The sequence below is a fragment of the Leuciscus leuciscus genome, assembly GCF_965113295.1.
Source record: "Leuciscus leuciscus genome assembly, chromosome: 19".
Taxonomy (NCBI): Eukaryota; Metazoa; Chordata; class Actinopteri; order Cypriniformes; family Leuciscidae; genus Leuciscus; species Leuciscus leuciscus.
In genome coordinates this window covers 15333713-15349726 of record NC_138743.1, presented here as the reverse complement: position 1 = coordinate 15349726, position 16014 = coordinate 15333713, and the positions used below count along the sequence as shown (strand labels likewise).

At 37.6% G+C, this 16014-nt stretch overlaps 1 protein-coding gene across 1 annotated transcript in view; it reads left to right on the top strand.

Moving 5' to 3' along the window:
- The window catches only part of rev3l (REV3 like, DNA directed polymerase zeta catalytic subunit), a 137879-nt gene that overhangs the window by 119992 nt on the left and 1873 nt on the right, over positions 1–16014 (top strand). Inside the window, exons 28-31 of the mRNA XM_082148427.1 lie at positions 106–243; positions 1048–1238; positions 14646–14892; positions 15342–15560. Coding sequence (XP_082004553.1) covers positions 106–243; positions 1048–1238; positions 14646–14892; positions 15342–15560 — 795 coding nt within the window. The remainder of the gene's footprint in view (positions 1–105; positions 244–1047; positions 1239–14645; positions 14893–15341; positions 15561–16014) is intronic.

The following is a 16014-nucleotide window of genomic DNA, read 5'->3' as shown; positions in this document are numbered from 1 at the left end:
ATTAGTGGTTAAAAAGTATACTCTGTGTGAGAGCTCTTTTAAGCCACATGATTGTTTATTGTGCTTTTTAATTTTGTCTGTCTGCATTCTTGTGTGTTTGTGCAGGTGTACCTCCCATGCGTTTTACAGACGAAGAAGCGTTACGTTGGATACATGTATGAGAGTTTGGATCAGAAAAATCCAGTGTTTGATGCCAAAGGCATTGAAACTGTACGTCGTGATGGCTGCCCTGCTGTTGCCAAGGTAACTAGCATTCCAGAATTTTTCTTTTCTTTTTGCCTACTCGCTTGATAATGTCTCTGCTCCACCTGTCAGTCACACTGCAGTTATAATGGGAAGTTACATTCTGAGAAAACAGAATTTTTTTAAATATTATTTTCTATTCAGTAATATAATTATTATTATGGATGCTAACCTTACACACAATTGTTATTTAATAAAACAATACATCAAAATATGTAGACCAGGCAGCACAGAGTAGTCACACAGAATGCATTTTTGCATTTAATATAAAATATAAATGCTATATTTATATTTATAATATAATATTTAATATAAAATGTATTATATATTATTTATTATATTGTGTGTGTGTGTGTATGTATGTTTTATTCCTTCATGTTCTTGAGTTCTCTTTGTGTTTGTCTATAAAACCTTCAATATTTACCTGCACTTGAAAAACTTGATTTGAGATGGACTAAAGCAATAATACGTCATGAAAACATTTTTCCAACAAAAATCGTTCCATTAGTTTTTTCTGTGAAATCTGGATAATGCAATTTGTTACAGTTTCATCCACATGTACAACAAATGGACTTTGTGTTGTGTGAAAACAGAGATAACATGCAGCGAGCACAACAAAGCTATTGACCCAGTCTGTATCAGTATTTGATTACGCATCGTGATATGCCTGTACATTCACTTCACAAAAACCCCTTGTGGCTAGATTGTAACTGTACATGTAAATGTACTTGTTGCTTCAGATGCATTGACCGTGAGATTGTCGAATGTCAGTTGAAGAGGTTTCATTGAGTTTTGTTTTGTTAGATTCTGGAACGATCTCTGAAGCTGCTTTTTGAGTCGCGTGACATCAGCCAGGTGAAGCAGTATGTGCAGCGGCAGTGTGTGAAGGTGCTAGAGGCCAAAGCCAGCATGCAGGACCTCATCTTTGCCAAAGAGTACCGTGGCAGCGGATCGTACCGTCCAGGGGCCTGTGTCCCTGCTCTGGAACTGACCAGGTGAGCGAGTGTATGACTGAGATTAAAACTCATTTTTGAGATTTCAACAGATATTTACTGGTCACTGAAAACAATGATAGTACTCATGTTTATTATTAAAGGAAAAGTGGTTATTTTTTCCATCTTTATCCTTTTAGCCATTTTGTACTTAAGGGTTAATAACCAAAAACTTGAGAAATTTCCCAAAATATGAGGTACATGTGTGACCTCTGTGGTTATTTTGTAGACATTGAAACGTTAATTTTACTCACTGTGTTGCAAGTGAGTAAAGCTATATGTTATATTATAGGAGATATAATGATGGGGTTTTTTTTAACCATCATTTACTACAATTTCTAGTTGTTTATACTACTACTAAATACAGCTTACCCAACATCTCAGATTAACCTGACATCGCTAGCTTCCGTTACTACTAGCACAACACGCTAGTAATTCGCTAGCCTGTTAACGCGCCACCCGTGCGCTCAGCTATTTTTATTTATTTATTTTCTCTCGCGCCTTTGAGTTCATAAAAGCTCAGGTGAGTAAGAAACACTCAACAAACACGGTGAGTAATGTCTTGTCCTGTTATTTGTCCATGCGTCGCGTCTGAATGCGTTGTTGTTTTTGGAGCTCTATCGATTTGATTTATAATTCTTGATTTTCCTCTTTAACCCTCTGGGGTCTGAGTGGTTTTTGGGGTCCTTGAGATGTTCTGACATGCCCTGACATTTGTGCTTTTTTCAGTTGCTTATAAACATATTAATGGCAAAGGTATAATTACACTCTATATAGCACAAACAGGGCTACCATAATATGTGAGCAACATGCATGTACATGTTTGTATTTTTGAGAGAATAATGTTTATGCACGGTTATTGAAAAAACTAAAAACTAAAGTTTCTGAAATAAGGCCACAAAACACATACTAAATATGTGACAATAAGACTTTTGACTAATGGATGTCATTGCCTAGAGTTTTTTCTTCAAAATGATGTGAAAATCATCCTGCCCTTATCATTCACATAACACAATACATTGATTTAAATCTTGTAAAACACTTTTTGTTTGTAAAGGCAATATGCGCAAGGGGCGTCAACAATTCAACACCATCATGCATATGTAGTGGTTCACACCTGAGGAGACAATGGGGCCCGCATACTTAATGAGCCATTAACTCAGGTGTGTCACCTATAGCCACAAGAAAGAATGCAAGAGCAATATATATACAGTATATATATATATATATATATTCTACCAAATTGGTTCACAGTTGGAAGCATGTCAATATTTTTTTTTTTTCACAAATTTTGCTTGCAAATTGTATAATATCCGAGGAAAACATGTCTAGTAATTGTGCAGTTAATTCTCATACTGTATTTTCAGTTTTGGAATATGTATCCTCTCCCCAAATTTGTCAATAATAAAACACAATAAAAATTATTTAAAGAAAAGGCTTATATTTACCTTTTAAAATTTGTTTACATCTACCTTGTAAATATATTTTTTTTTATTAAAAAGGTTACAATTACAACAACAATTGAAGTGTAATCTTTCTTTGTAAAAACTAAAGTATACATTTTATCATACATATTTCAAAGTTAAGGATTCATTACTTCGAATATAGCCTACATTGACAAAACATACTATATTTAATATATTAGCAAAATTTGGCAAACAAAAGCTTTTTTGAGGTGGCAGATATTTTACAGTAAAAATGTGTAATCTATCCAAAACTAATCAACGAAATGTTGTCTTTCATATGTCTGTAACATAGGTCTTTCGTTTTTATTATAAGGAATATAAATGTTAATTTGCAGTTTAATACGTTGCTTATACAAATACATTTTATTTCAACATATCTTTTTTTTTTTTTTGATTTTTACTCAGTATAGCAAAATAGTTTGCTAAAAGCAGATAATTCATTCACACACAGAAACGCAATTCAAATTTAAACCGTCTTTTTGCGAGTTGTGGTAAACAGCGCATCTCTTTCGTTCATTCATTCACACAGAAACGCGATTTACTTGAGAATGAAAAAAACTTACTACAGTATTCCATCCGTTGCTCCTCGAAATGCCAGCACTTCTGAGGTACGTTTTCCATTAGTATTATTCCTCACAGCGCTGCGAGACAGTGTAGACAAAGTACACTGATCATCTGAATAAACTTGATGTGTTTTCTCGAGCTGATATGTGGGCGTTCACAGTTTGTATGGGATCGTCTCAGTCATTTGCGTTTGAATAGCGCGCGCTCTCCGTGGGCGGGGCCGATTAAAACGTAATGAGCTGAGATGAGCTCGACTGGAATCGCTCTCTTTTAATACAGATTTCACAAGATGAGAATATTTGTTTTTTATATAAATTACTTCATTTAAAAGAAGAGAATTCAAGCTTCATGCCTGTGTGTCTGTATGCCTGTTTGACTGAGTATTCGCTGAGTTATTGTTCATTTTCGGACGCGCTTCAGAATGGACTTCACTGGCAGAGAGAACTCGCTTCGTGTTTATTTTTCTTTATTTGGCGAAAAGCACAACACTTTGTTTTTATTGTGAGTATACACAAAAATAATACACATTTAACAGAATCGATTGATGTATGAAACTCCTATGGAAAATCAAAGTCAACAGAGTATTTACGAGTTTCTTTTACACTGATAAAAAAAAAAAGCGAGCTGGTATCGCCTTAAAACGAACATTTTCTACTTTTCTTCACTGAGAAGCACTACTGCTCAAACCTCATAGTTACAACGCGGACTGTTGAGCAGACGCGTCTCAAGCCTATTAGTGATCCAACGCTGCATACTCTTAAAGGTTACGTCCGTGGATCACGGCTGAACGCGTCTTCTCGACACTCACTTACAAAAAAAAATTTAATATTTCGCCTATCGTGCGTCTACTCTACACCCCTACCAATAAAAAAATAAAATAAACGGATTATATCCAAGACTTCAGTCATAAATTAGTATTAATATTGATAGCATCACTGGTAGCTTCTTTGCTAACTCACTGTCCATCTGTTAAAATGGCGAATATATCAGATGTAAGTAGTCTACCTTTTGGTACAGGTGAGGACACATTTGAGCTGCACGCACTGCAGTCTGAGCTGGAAGCTGTTGAGAAACAGATCCACGACCTTTTATTGAGACAGGCCGAGCTGAGAGACCGGTGTTTGGCTCTAGAAACATCACGCGCCGATGCACACAAATCAGTGTTTAACGTTACTAACCCGCTGACTCCGACCGCGTCTACTCCGTGCGTTCCTCAGCATCGGTCGCAATCAGCCATGGTCTCGTTCACTCCGGCTCCAACACGCCACCACGAAGCCTGGGTGGTTCCGCAGCGGAAGACGCGAGTCAGGTTTAGACCAAGACTTTCTCCGACCCTCCCGGTTTTCGAGTTATCCACACAAAACCGCTTCTCCCCTCTACACGAAACAGAACGCGATGCTGTGATCATCGGCGATTCCATCGTTCGGCACGTACACGCTAAGTTAGGTAAAAGTAAGGTGCACAGTCACTGCTTTCCTGGTGCTCGTGTTTCTGAAATCGCTGCTCGCGTTCCCGAGATCCTGAACGGTGACGAGCGCGTCGGAACTGTGGTCCTGCACGCGGGAGTGAACGACATCAGGCAGCGCCAGACGGAGATTCTGAAGAAAGACTTCAGGAATCTAATCGATACGGTACGCAGCACATCGCCTGAAACAACGATCATTGTGTCAGGACCGCTTCCCACGTACCGACTAGGGCATGAAAAGTTCAGCAGATTATTTGCGCTAAATGAATGGTTAATGTCATGGTGCAATGAGCAGAAACTGCTCTTTGTAAATAATTGGAATCTGTTTTGGGAGCGTCCTAGGCTTTTCCGTGCTGATGGCTTACACCCAAGCAGATTCGGAGCGGATCTTCTGTCAGATAACATCTCCAAAATGTTAAATACCCTTTGACTAGTAACCAAAAGTCCAAATCATAGTCTCTGCTGCACCAATTTAACTGATATAAATACTAGTGTAGAACATTGCATAGAAACCGTGTCTATTCCGCGTTTAGTGAGATCAAATAATAAATCTACTGCAGGATCTAGGAAAAATCGAATTGTTATTAAAACAGAAAATGTTGCTATTAGTAAACAAAAACTATTTCTAAAGCTAGGTCTTCTAAACATTAGATCACTCACACCTAAGGCAGTTATTGTAAATGAAATAGTCACAGATAATAGCTTCGATGTACTTTGCCTTACTGAAACCTGGCTTAAACCAAATGATTATTTCGGTATTAATGAGTCTACTCCTCCTGGATACTGTTATAAGCATGAGCCACGTCTGATTGGTCGTGGCGGAGGTGTTGCAACCATTTATAGAGATATTCTAAATGTTACTCAGAAAACGGGTTATAAGTTTATTTCATTTGAAGTACTTGTACTAAATGTTACGCTCTTAGATGTTAGAAAAACATCCCTATTATCTCTAGCCTTGGCTACCGTATATAGACCGCCAGGGCCTTACGCTGATTTCCTCAAAGAGTTTGCAGATTTTCTCTCAGACCTATTAGTCAATGTCGATAAAGCATTAATTGTTGGAGATTTTAACATACACGTAGATAATCCAAATGATGCGTTAGGAGCTGCGTTTACAGATTTATTAAATTCATTTGGGGTCAAGCAAAACGTCACCGGACCAACACATCGTCTTAATCATACACTCGATTGAATTATATCACATGGAACTGATCCAACCGATATAGATATCATTCCACAAAGTGATGAAGTCACTGATCACTACATGGTAACTTGCATATTACGTACTGCTGTAATATGTCATGCGGCGTCGAGTTATCAACCAGGCAGAACAATCCTCCCATCCACCATAGATAATTTCTCAAATTGCTTATCTAATCTGTCTCAGCTGCTGCCTGAACCCAAACAAACAGATGAACTAGAAAAACTAACTAGCACTATGAGCACCATTCTCTCTAGAACATTGGATGTGGTTGCACCTATTAAATTAAAAAAGGTCAGAGAGAAAAATAAAGCACCATGGTATAACAATACTACGCATGTTTTAAAGAGAGAAACCCGTATTTTAGAGCGTAAATGGAAACAAACTAATTTAGAGGTCTTTAGAATCGCGTGGAAAGACAGTATGTCACGTTATAAAAAGGCCCTAAAAGTGGCCAGGGCTGTGCATCTCCGCAAACTAATAGAAAACAACCAAAACAATCCAAGGTTTTTATTTAACACCGTGGCTAGACTAACAAATAAACAGACGTCACCCGAACAAAATATCCCGTTACAGTTCAGTAGTAATGATTTCATGAACTTCTTCACTGAGAAAATAGAAAGCATCAGAACCACAATTGTAAACGTTCAATCTTCAATCGCGCCTTATAATTTAGCTTCAATTATCACCCCGCAGGAACAATTACAGTGCTTTACAATTATAGAACAAAAAGAGTTAAATAAACTTATCACTTCATCTAAAACAACAACATGTTTATTAGATCCTATACCAACTAAACTACTGAAAGAAGTGTTACCTGTAGTGGAAGAGCCTCTCCTCAATATTATTAACTCGTCTTTATCTTTAGGTCATGTTCCAAGAACATTTAAACTGGCAGTTATAAAACCTCTCATTAAGAAACCACAATTAGATCATAATAATCTAGCAAATTATAGACCCATTTCAAATCTTCCATTTATGTCTAAAATATTAGAAAAAGTGGTGTCCGCTCAACTGGGCTCTTTCTTGCAACAAAATGATATCTATGAAAAGTTTCAGTCTGGATTCAGACCGCATCATAGCACTGAAACTGCGCTCGTTAAAATCACAAATGATTTACTTTTAGCTTCTGACCAAGGCTGTATCTCAATACTAGTTTTACTTGATCTTAGTGCTGCGTTCGATACTATAGATCATACATTACTCTTAGATCGACTACAAAATCATACTGGTGTTCAAGGACAAGCACTAAGCTGGTTCAAATCATACCTATCTGACCGCTACCATTTTGTCTATTTAAATGGAGAAAAATCGATCATTACTCCAGTAAACTATGGAGTGCCGCAGGGATCTGTATTAGGCCCTCTGTTATTTTCAATATATATGATGCCACTTGGAAATATTATAAGGAAACATGGAATTAGTTTCCATTGTTATGCTGATGACACTCAAATATATATTTCATCACGGCCGGATGAAAACGCTAAATTTTCCAAATTGACAGAGTGTGTTAAAGATATAAAAGATTGGATGACGCGTAATTTTCTTTTATTAAATCCAGACAAGACAGAGGTAATACTTATCGGTTCAAAAAACCGCCCACAAAACCTCGCACAATACAACTTTAACATCATAGGATGTCCTGTTACTTTATCCTCTACAGTAAAAGACCTGGGTGTTATACTCGATTGCAACCTGTCTTTTGAAAATCATATTTCATATGTTACAAAAACAGCCTTTTTCCACCTTAGAAACATTGCTAAGCTACGTAATATGCTATCAGTTTCTGATGCAGAAAAGTTAGTTCATGCATTCATGACCTCGAGACTGGATTACTGTAATGCTTTATTAGCTGGTTGTCCTGCATCCTCAATAAATAAGATACAGTTAGTCCAAAATGCCGCCGCTAGAGTTCTTACGAGATCAAGAAAATATGATCATATAACACCGATTTTATCATCACTGCATTGGTTACCTATAAAGCTCCGTATTAGGGCTGTCACGATGTTAGATTTTTCACACCACGGTTATTGTGGCCAAAAGAATTCACGATATCGATATATCGCGATATCTATAGAATCTATTTCGGGTAGTTATCAGTCAAATTCATTTTTACTTTGTTTATATAGTTTTTCTTTTTTACCCAACAAACATAAGGATTACTGATAGACAAGGCACATGCATTTTTTACTTCTTGCGTACTCAATCTATGGCAAATTCTTGTGAAGGAAGACAAGCATGTGAAGTTTATCTGGTTTCAAACTGAAGCAAAACACTGTCTGGAGGTTTCCTGAAGAACTGAAAAGCTCTTAAACCTATTGTTGCACCGGCGCCAATAAAGTCATGCAGATAGCAGATTTGAATAAAAAAATCAAGTGCAAATACAAATACAAATACAAAAATAAGATGAGTAAAGAAAACGGGGTTCTTAATTTTAATAATCACCCTTTATTAATATATGAACCCTGTTAACAGTTAATGTCACGTTTCCCATTCCATGACTAGTAAAATAATAGCCGCGTCGCGTCTCGAGGTATCGCACACGCACGCGCGTTTATGGCCAGCAATATCATTGTTTAAGGACATTATGGAATTGAGATAATGTCTGTACTATGTTAAGATTACACTGTACAAATAAATAATAGTTGTGTCGTGATCTGAACACTTTACCTCAGAGCGTCCGTTAACTGAATGAATTGAAAATATCACCTGAAAATCCAATAACATCAGCAATTTTCATTCAAGCAGCTGATTTCTGTAAATTAATGTAAAATTAAATGTATATTGCAGCACAGGGTGAAGTCATTTACGATGATTTGAGACTAATATAATGTAAAGTTAATATAAAACGATGTGAATGACGCTCTGTGTCGCGGCAGGATTTTGAACATGGTCCTGAGCCGTTGCTGGGCGCCGCGGGTGTGTACACCAAGGGGCAACATTCTGATCTGAAAAATGAAGCCTACCCGGAAGTGCGAAAAACTGCAATACATCGAAAATCCGCTAGGGGAAGGTCCCAAAAGGGAGCAAATGTCCATAGCCCCCATGTTAAAATGTCCGTTTTCACAGCATAAAATCATGTTTTTACAGGTTGGTCCCATGGACTTTTATTGGATTTTTCGATAGGTTCCGAGTGCCTGACAACGGCGAGGGTAGTGAATTTTTTTCTAACTCGTTAGTTTAGATAGTATTTAGATATAAAATGTATGACAATAAGGGCGTGGTTAACTTTGATTGACAGCTTGATTGACAGCTGAAAGGCAGAATGACAACATAAGAAGCGCCATTTTTTAATACAGTTGACATATAATACTACTGTTTCTGTATCATGAAATGTAGTTTTAAGAGTTTTTCAGGCGAGAATGTAGTTGTTTAAAGCTCAAATCTGTGGTTTATTTATAAAGATTTATGAAAATTGTATCCAGTTGTGAGATCCAGCGATGACCGGGCGCTCGGCGCGATGTACCCCGCCTGGAGCAGCCTTTCATCGGCTAGACGTTTTGAGGTTTGCCGCTGACTCTGGCGTCTCTGTAGTGGTAAAACATGAGATATAATTCGTCTTGTCTATATCTAACGGGCGATTTTTGGTCTCGTGGGCAATCGTTTTGGCTGAGGGGAAGTTTCATAACTTTATAAGCTATATTTAACTTGTACCGTTGTATGGTTAGACTAGATCGAGCGCATGACTTTTTATGTTTGACTGAATTGTTTGCTTTATTTGTATAGCTTATTGTAACTTTACCTTTTACTTATACTTTTATAATAGCTAATATTGATAAAACTGAAATTTAACAAAAAGAGACTGGGTTGAGTTTTGTCATTTTAAATTTTAATACAACGAAGATGATCTGTAATGTTGTTTACTGCAACATCTGTTGTTTAGTACAAATGCACATATTGCCTGGACCATATTAAAATGTTTAATATTTTTATATTATATTTAAAACGAAAAGAGGCAGGTTTGTGTTTTATATTTCGTTTTGTTATAAATAGGCAAACGTTATGTGCAGTGAATATAATCAATCAGGCAACGCGTTGCCTGAACCACATTTGTGTGGCTATAATGTTTAAGATTTCTTTAAATGAAAACGAAAAGAGTTAGTATGGTGTTTTATAACATATTTCGTTGCCTAAAATATACACAGAGATAACCGGAGTAGCAGAGCGAGCTGAGTGACGCGCGCTGCGTCAGAAGGTGGGCGGGGTTAGGGTTTCCCAAGATTTTCCAAGATGGCGCCGCCCATACCCCCCATAAACGGCTTCAAACCCGTTCTTCAGAAAGTCTATGGGTGACGTCACAGACGCTTTGTCCATATTTTTTACAGTCTATGGTGTACACTCATAGAGAATGTGTTCGAATTTTAAAGACGTGGCGCTGCGCTTCTCGTCCGGTGTGCGACCACCTTTAAGGTGCTGTTTTCTTTGAAGCCGAAGAACTCTGTTCTTAATACTGGCGAGCTTACTTTTTTTCGGGTGTGGACAGAGTGTTCCACTCTAGCTGCGCGGGCGCGGACGAGCGCTGCGTCGTCTTCTTATTTGACAGGTGTCATCGGGTGCAATACTGCCACCTGAGAGGTCAACCAGGTACTGGCGCTGGAGTATTTACGTGTCATGTTATCATAAGAGTCCTATTCATTTTAAACATTGTGGTTATCGCCAATACCGGTATATTGTCACACTCTAAATTAACACGATGTCGATATTTCATGCTTTGAATATCACGATTATCGTCAACACCGGTATATTGCGACACCCCTACTCCGTATTAATTATAAGATATTGCTACTGACTTATAAAGCCCTAAACGGCTTAGCTCCAGTCTATTTAACGGATCTTCTATCACCCTATAATCCATCGCGCTCTTTAAGATCACTAAATTCAAGGCTTTTGGTCATACCTAGGATATCCAGAACCACCAAAGGAGGGAGAGCATTTTCACATTTGGCTCCAAAACTCTGGAATAGTCTTCCTGATACTGTTCGTTGCTCAGAATCGCTCTCCCAGTTTAAAACTAGATTAAAGTCGCATCTCTTCAGCCAGGCATTCATATAATCCTACAGTTCAAACCAGGGGCGTCAGTTTGTTTTGAAAAGTGGTGGGGACAAAAGATCAGATGAAAAAACATTACAGCAGGACGGGAAAAATATTGAATAACGGCGCATCAAAAATGGGCATAGCGTAGGCCAGTCAACGACAAGAAAATACTCAGCATAAATCCCTCAACAATGTTGACTGCACTTGTAACAGTCCCTGCAACACCAGCTCAACCGAACAGTGCCAAAGCGCCATACTGTAGAAAACAGCAGCGCGTTAAGTCAATGATTACAATGAAATTCATTACATATGTAAAAGAAAACACACCATAAGCATACAACGCAACATATCTGCATCAAATAACACCAGATAAAATTAAAACAATGTGGGATTTGCAACCAACATAGAATGCAGTGCAGTTAGAGAACCAAATCCACAAAATGTGAAATCCTCCTCTGCCATCGCACATCGCAGCCTAACCAATATAAAGTGCCGTGATAAATACTGTCATTATGTATGCCACAAAAAACCCCACACTAAAATCCAAACTATTTTAAAACTATAAGATGGCACGCAGGCCCTCTCTCTCACGCACGCACGCACGCACGCACGCACGCACGCACGCACGCACGCACGCACGCACGCACGCACACACACACACACACACACACACACACACACACACACACACACAGCCAGTTTTTTTTATTGATCTGTAAATTACTTAATCGGCTACAATTAACAAAATCAATCACAGTGCAAATATATGCTATATAAAAACTCCCCTACCTGTACTGTTGATCAACATCTTCTCTTAAAGTTGAAAAATGTTAAAACTTCAAGAAGAACTAACGATGTTAGCCGGCTAATACATGAATAAATGAAACTTCCTCCCCAACACTTCGAGGTTTGAACGTAGTGCATCATGTCCATCCATTCCTGCTCAGGCCAGAGCGCAAATCCATGAAGCTGGAAAGGACAGTGTGGCTGTTTGTCATGTTCACAGAGAGAGAATTTATAACTTGGACAAGAAGAAACTGTGTCAAGAATTTGTTAAAGTTACTGATCGGCGCATGCATGTTTTTGGGTCATTTTAAATAGTAATTAGTTTATTTTGTTAAAGTTACTTTTTTTGGACAATGTACATTGTTTCTTTCTGTATCTAAACTGCATTGCATGTTTTATTTTGTGCAAATAAACCTTTAACATTTCTTGGTTCGCTTGATTTTTCAGAACATTTTAACCAAATGCTTTCAAAAAGTGGTGGGGACAAAATCAGCCATTTCAAAAAGTGGTGGGGACATGTCCCCAGCGTCCCCAGTGTAAATGACACCTATGGTTCAAACTACAATCCGGCCTCTAGCTCATAAATGCCAGAGGAGAACTGGCCCCCGACTGAGCCTGGGTTCTCCCAAGGTTTTTTTTCTCCATTAGGTCACCTGATGGAGTTTTAGGACACCATTAGGTCACTTGATGGAGTTTTTCGGTTCCTTGCCACTGTTGCCTTTGGCTTGCTCAGTTGGGAATATTTTGGGGATATTTAATTTAATTGTATCAATCAATAAATTCCTCTTGAAACAAACTTTGTTGTATTATTTTAATTTAATACTGTGAAGCTGCTTTGATACAATCTGTATTGTGAAAAGCGCTATACAAATAAACTTGACTTGACTTGACATAATAAGGCAGTTTGCATTTTGGATCATAACTTTGGAACCACTAAGGGCTAGAAACAAAATTCTTCCCCCCTCAAGCTCATTTATTTTCAATCTATACAATTCTTTTGCCAACTTTTTTTTAACTGATCCTAATGAATAGAATGAACATCACACCTGCATGCAAATCCTTCCCAGTTTAAACACAACGTATAATTTATGTAATTTATTGGTACTTTACGGTAATTTCATAACTTACTAATTGACAACATAACTATGACGATGTTGCATGCTTGTAATTTTAACAACAAAAACGCATTCTGTATGACAGTTTGATCTGTGTAGTATTTCTGCATTCCAGTCTATGTTATAATTTCTACAAAAATTTTACATGATTTATTTATTGGTTTTAGTTTCAGTTCTACAAAACATTTCACATTAGAGTTTAAATACACCAAATACATGGTTTAAAAGGTTAGAGGGCTACATGCATTTTAGAAAAAAAAATATATATATATGAAAAGGGCCTTAAGATAAATGCTTCAGATAAAAAAAAAGTTTTTGAGCGGCACATGATATTCACATTCATTTGAAAATATCCTGTGACTACCTTTGACGTGATTCATCTAAATTTAAATGTTAAATATGAGTCTACATATGATTGAACCTTAACTTTAAGTGAAGATTTAAAATGACTCCTGTAAAAACTACATCATAAAATCGCTAATCATCCACATGTGCCATTGGTGCTTGGACCTTGATGATTGCCACTAAAGTGTAATATATTTGACTTTACACGGTAATATAATTTTTACTTCACAGTAGTACAATATGTAATAATTAAGGTCTAGGAGGTAATTCGTGGCAAATGCCGACTCTTGAAAATGGGCACATTACAATTCATATACATTTAATAATTATATATTTAAAACAAACCGGCATAATTATGCCAATAATTCACAATTTAGTGGACGTGATGTCACGCTTTGAGGGCTAGTGTGGAAAATAGTGATAATAGTGGTGGGAATTGATTCATCCCAGTGACTTTTGAATCCGTTCACAAAAAAATAATATATTGTTCAGATTGATTTGTTCGTAATATTATATATTGAGGCATTTATGAGTGTCTTTTATGCATTTTGTTGCGCTGATTTGTACCAAAATCCAACAAGCCTTATTCTTTATTAAAAATTGCATGTCTACAAATCTATACTAAGAATTTCTCACAAATCTATTTTTCTGTTGAGATTTACTTTTTTATTAAGCTATACAAAAAAGATAATAGTAGTTTAAAAAACATTTCAGTAACATCTGTCATTGTAATATATTGTCAGTGTCATTGTCACATTTATAATGAATCTATTCTTGTCCTTGTTGTGAAAAAGATTGACTTGTCCACATTTCCCTTACGTAGAGTCAGTCAGCAGATCCACATTCATGAAACAAGATGGCTGATTTGTTTTTGTTTTTCTGTCATTAACTAATAAATACTGACAAGTTCAGTGAAGGGGCGTACTTGTTCTGCTCACGAGTGCTGTTGGGACTTTGGCCATTGTTGGTCTTTAAATGCAAGACAAAGCTACACAGGCTTCACCCTCCTTCAAAACAGATTCACATGTGCATGAAAGGTACATACTTGGCAAATATTTGTGTCATCCCCATCTTGTAGCTGTGGTGATCATGTTTATGGAGCTCTCTAATGCGTCACCTTCCCGTTTATGGCACACTTTAGTTTAGTTGGACTGATGACATTACTCACTACATGCAGACCTTTCAGGAAGCGGTTTATTTTCTGCATGTGTGCGAGCACGCAAGACTATTATTGTGCTAGACTAAGGCTGTTGCTTAGCAACACATCCATTAACAGATGTTGAAATTAGATTTGAGGTGTGGTTTAGGGGATTTGTATCTTTGTTGAAAATCCTGCTCCTTGTTCTGAATCCAGGCTGAGTCTGAATGCATTAATGTCCCACAAAGGTTGCTGTATAAACCTTTTTTGTGTGCTCTTTTCTGTCTGTGTCTTAGGCGTATGATGGCATATGATCGGCGGTTGGAGCCACGTGTGGGTGAGCGTGTGCCGTATGTCATTGTGTACGGGACGCCGGGAGTGCCGCTCATACAGTTGGTTCGGCGTCCTGTAGAGGTACTGCAGGACCCCAGCCTGCGCCTCAACGCCACCTACTACATCACCAAGCAGATCTTGCCACCACTTGCACGAATTTTTAACCTGATTGGAGTAGATGTGTTCATTTGGTACCACGAGTTGCCGAGGGTTAGTTACGTCATTTTGTCTTTTAACAAATGCAGAATATAAATGATCAAGCTTGAAACATTGTTCACCTTAAATGGGTGTATCCACTAGTTCTTTTCAGTTGCTCTTTGTCTGTTCTATGGCTATTTGAGATCTAAATCGTACTGAATTATACTAGCTATTATTGATATAAAGGCACCATCTGGTGGTGGGATAGATGTTTTTTTACATATTATGCAGAGACAACTGTATATAAGCCATTAGTAGGTTGATTCTCATAAAAAGTATAAACACTAGGTCTCTGGTTCTCAAACATTGTTCTGTTTAAGTATCCAGACCAGCTCAACAAAGCAACATCAGTTAAAACACATTTATTGAGTTTTAACATAAAAAAATTGCATGCTTCACCATTTAAGAAAAAGACATTTCCAAAAAAAACGTAATTTGTTGGTGATGTTTTCATTGCACAGGTACAGAAGGCCTGGAGCTCTGCGGGGGGTGGAGGAGGAGATGAGGGCACAAGAAAGGGCACCATCTCTCAGTACTTTACAACACTGCATTGCCCAGTTTGTGATGAGCTGACACAGCTGGGAGTGTGTGAGCGATGCCGGGCCGAACCACAGCGTGTTGCGGTCCACCTACACCAGGACTTGCGGCTTTGGGAAAGCCAGCAAGACCAGCTCCTAAAGGTTAGAGGTCATGCTGGTTAGTCTTAGAATGCCATAGTTTGTTCAGAGCTGTTCTGATCTGATTAGCTGGCTATGTTGTCCATGTTATGTATACTTTTTGATTAAGAAAATTTGACCGCCAAGTCATCACTTTTTAGATATTTTTTTATACCACAGTATCTGCATGAAAGCTAAATATTTGTTTTTCAGGCATGTAAAAACAAAGTTAATGTTACTGATCAATTTATAGGTCAGTAAGTTTTGTCTGTAATGGTCTACATCTCTTTTTGCAACAAGTTTCTTAAAAGCAAATGCCGGTCAAAAGATCCAAATAGTAGCGATTAATGTAATGTTTTGTTTTATTGACTAATGCATAGTCAGTTCGCTTTTAAGCTAAGAAAAAAGAAGAGTTGGGTTTGTGAAATGATTTGTTTGGTGTGCCGTACTGTATGTGAAACCAGACAGATGCTCTTTA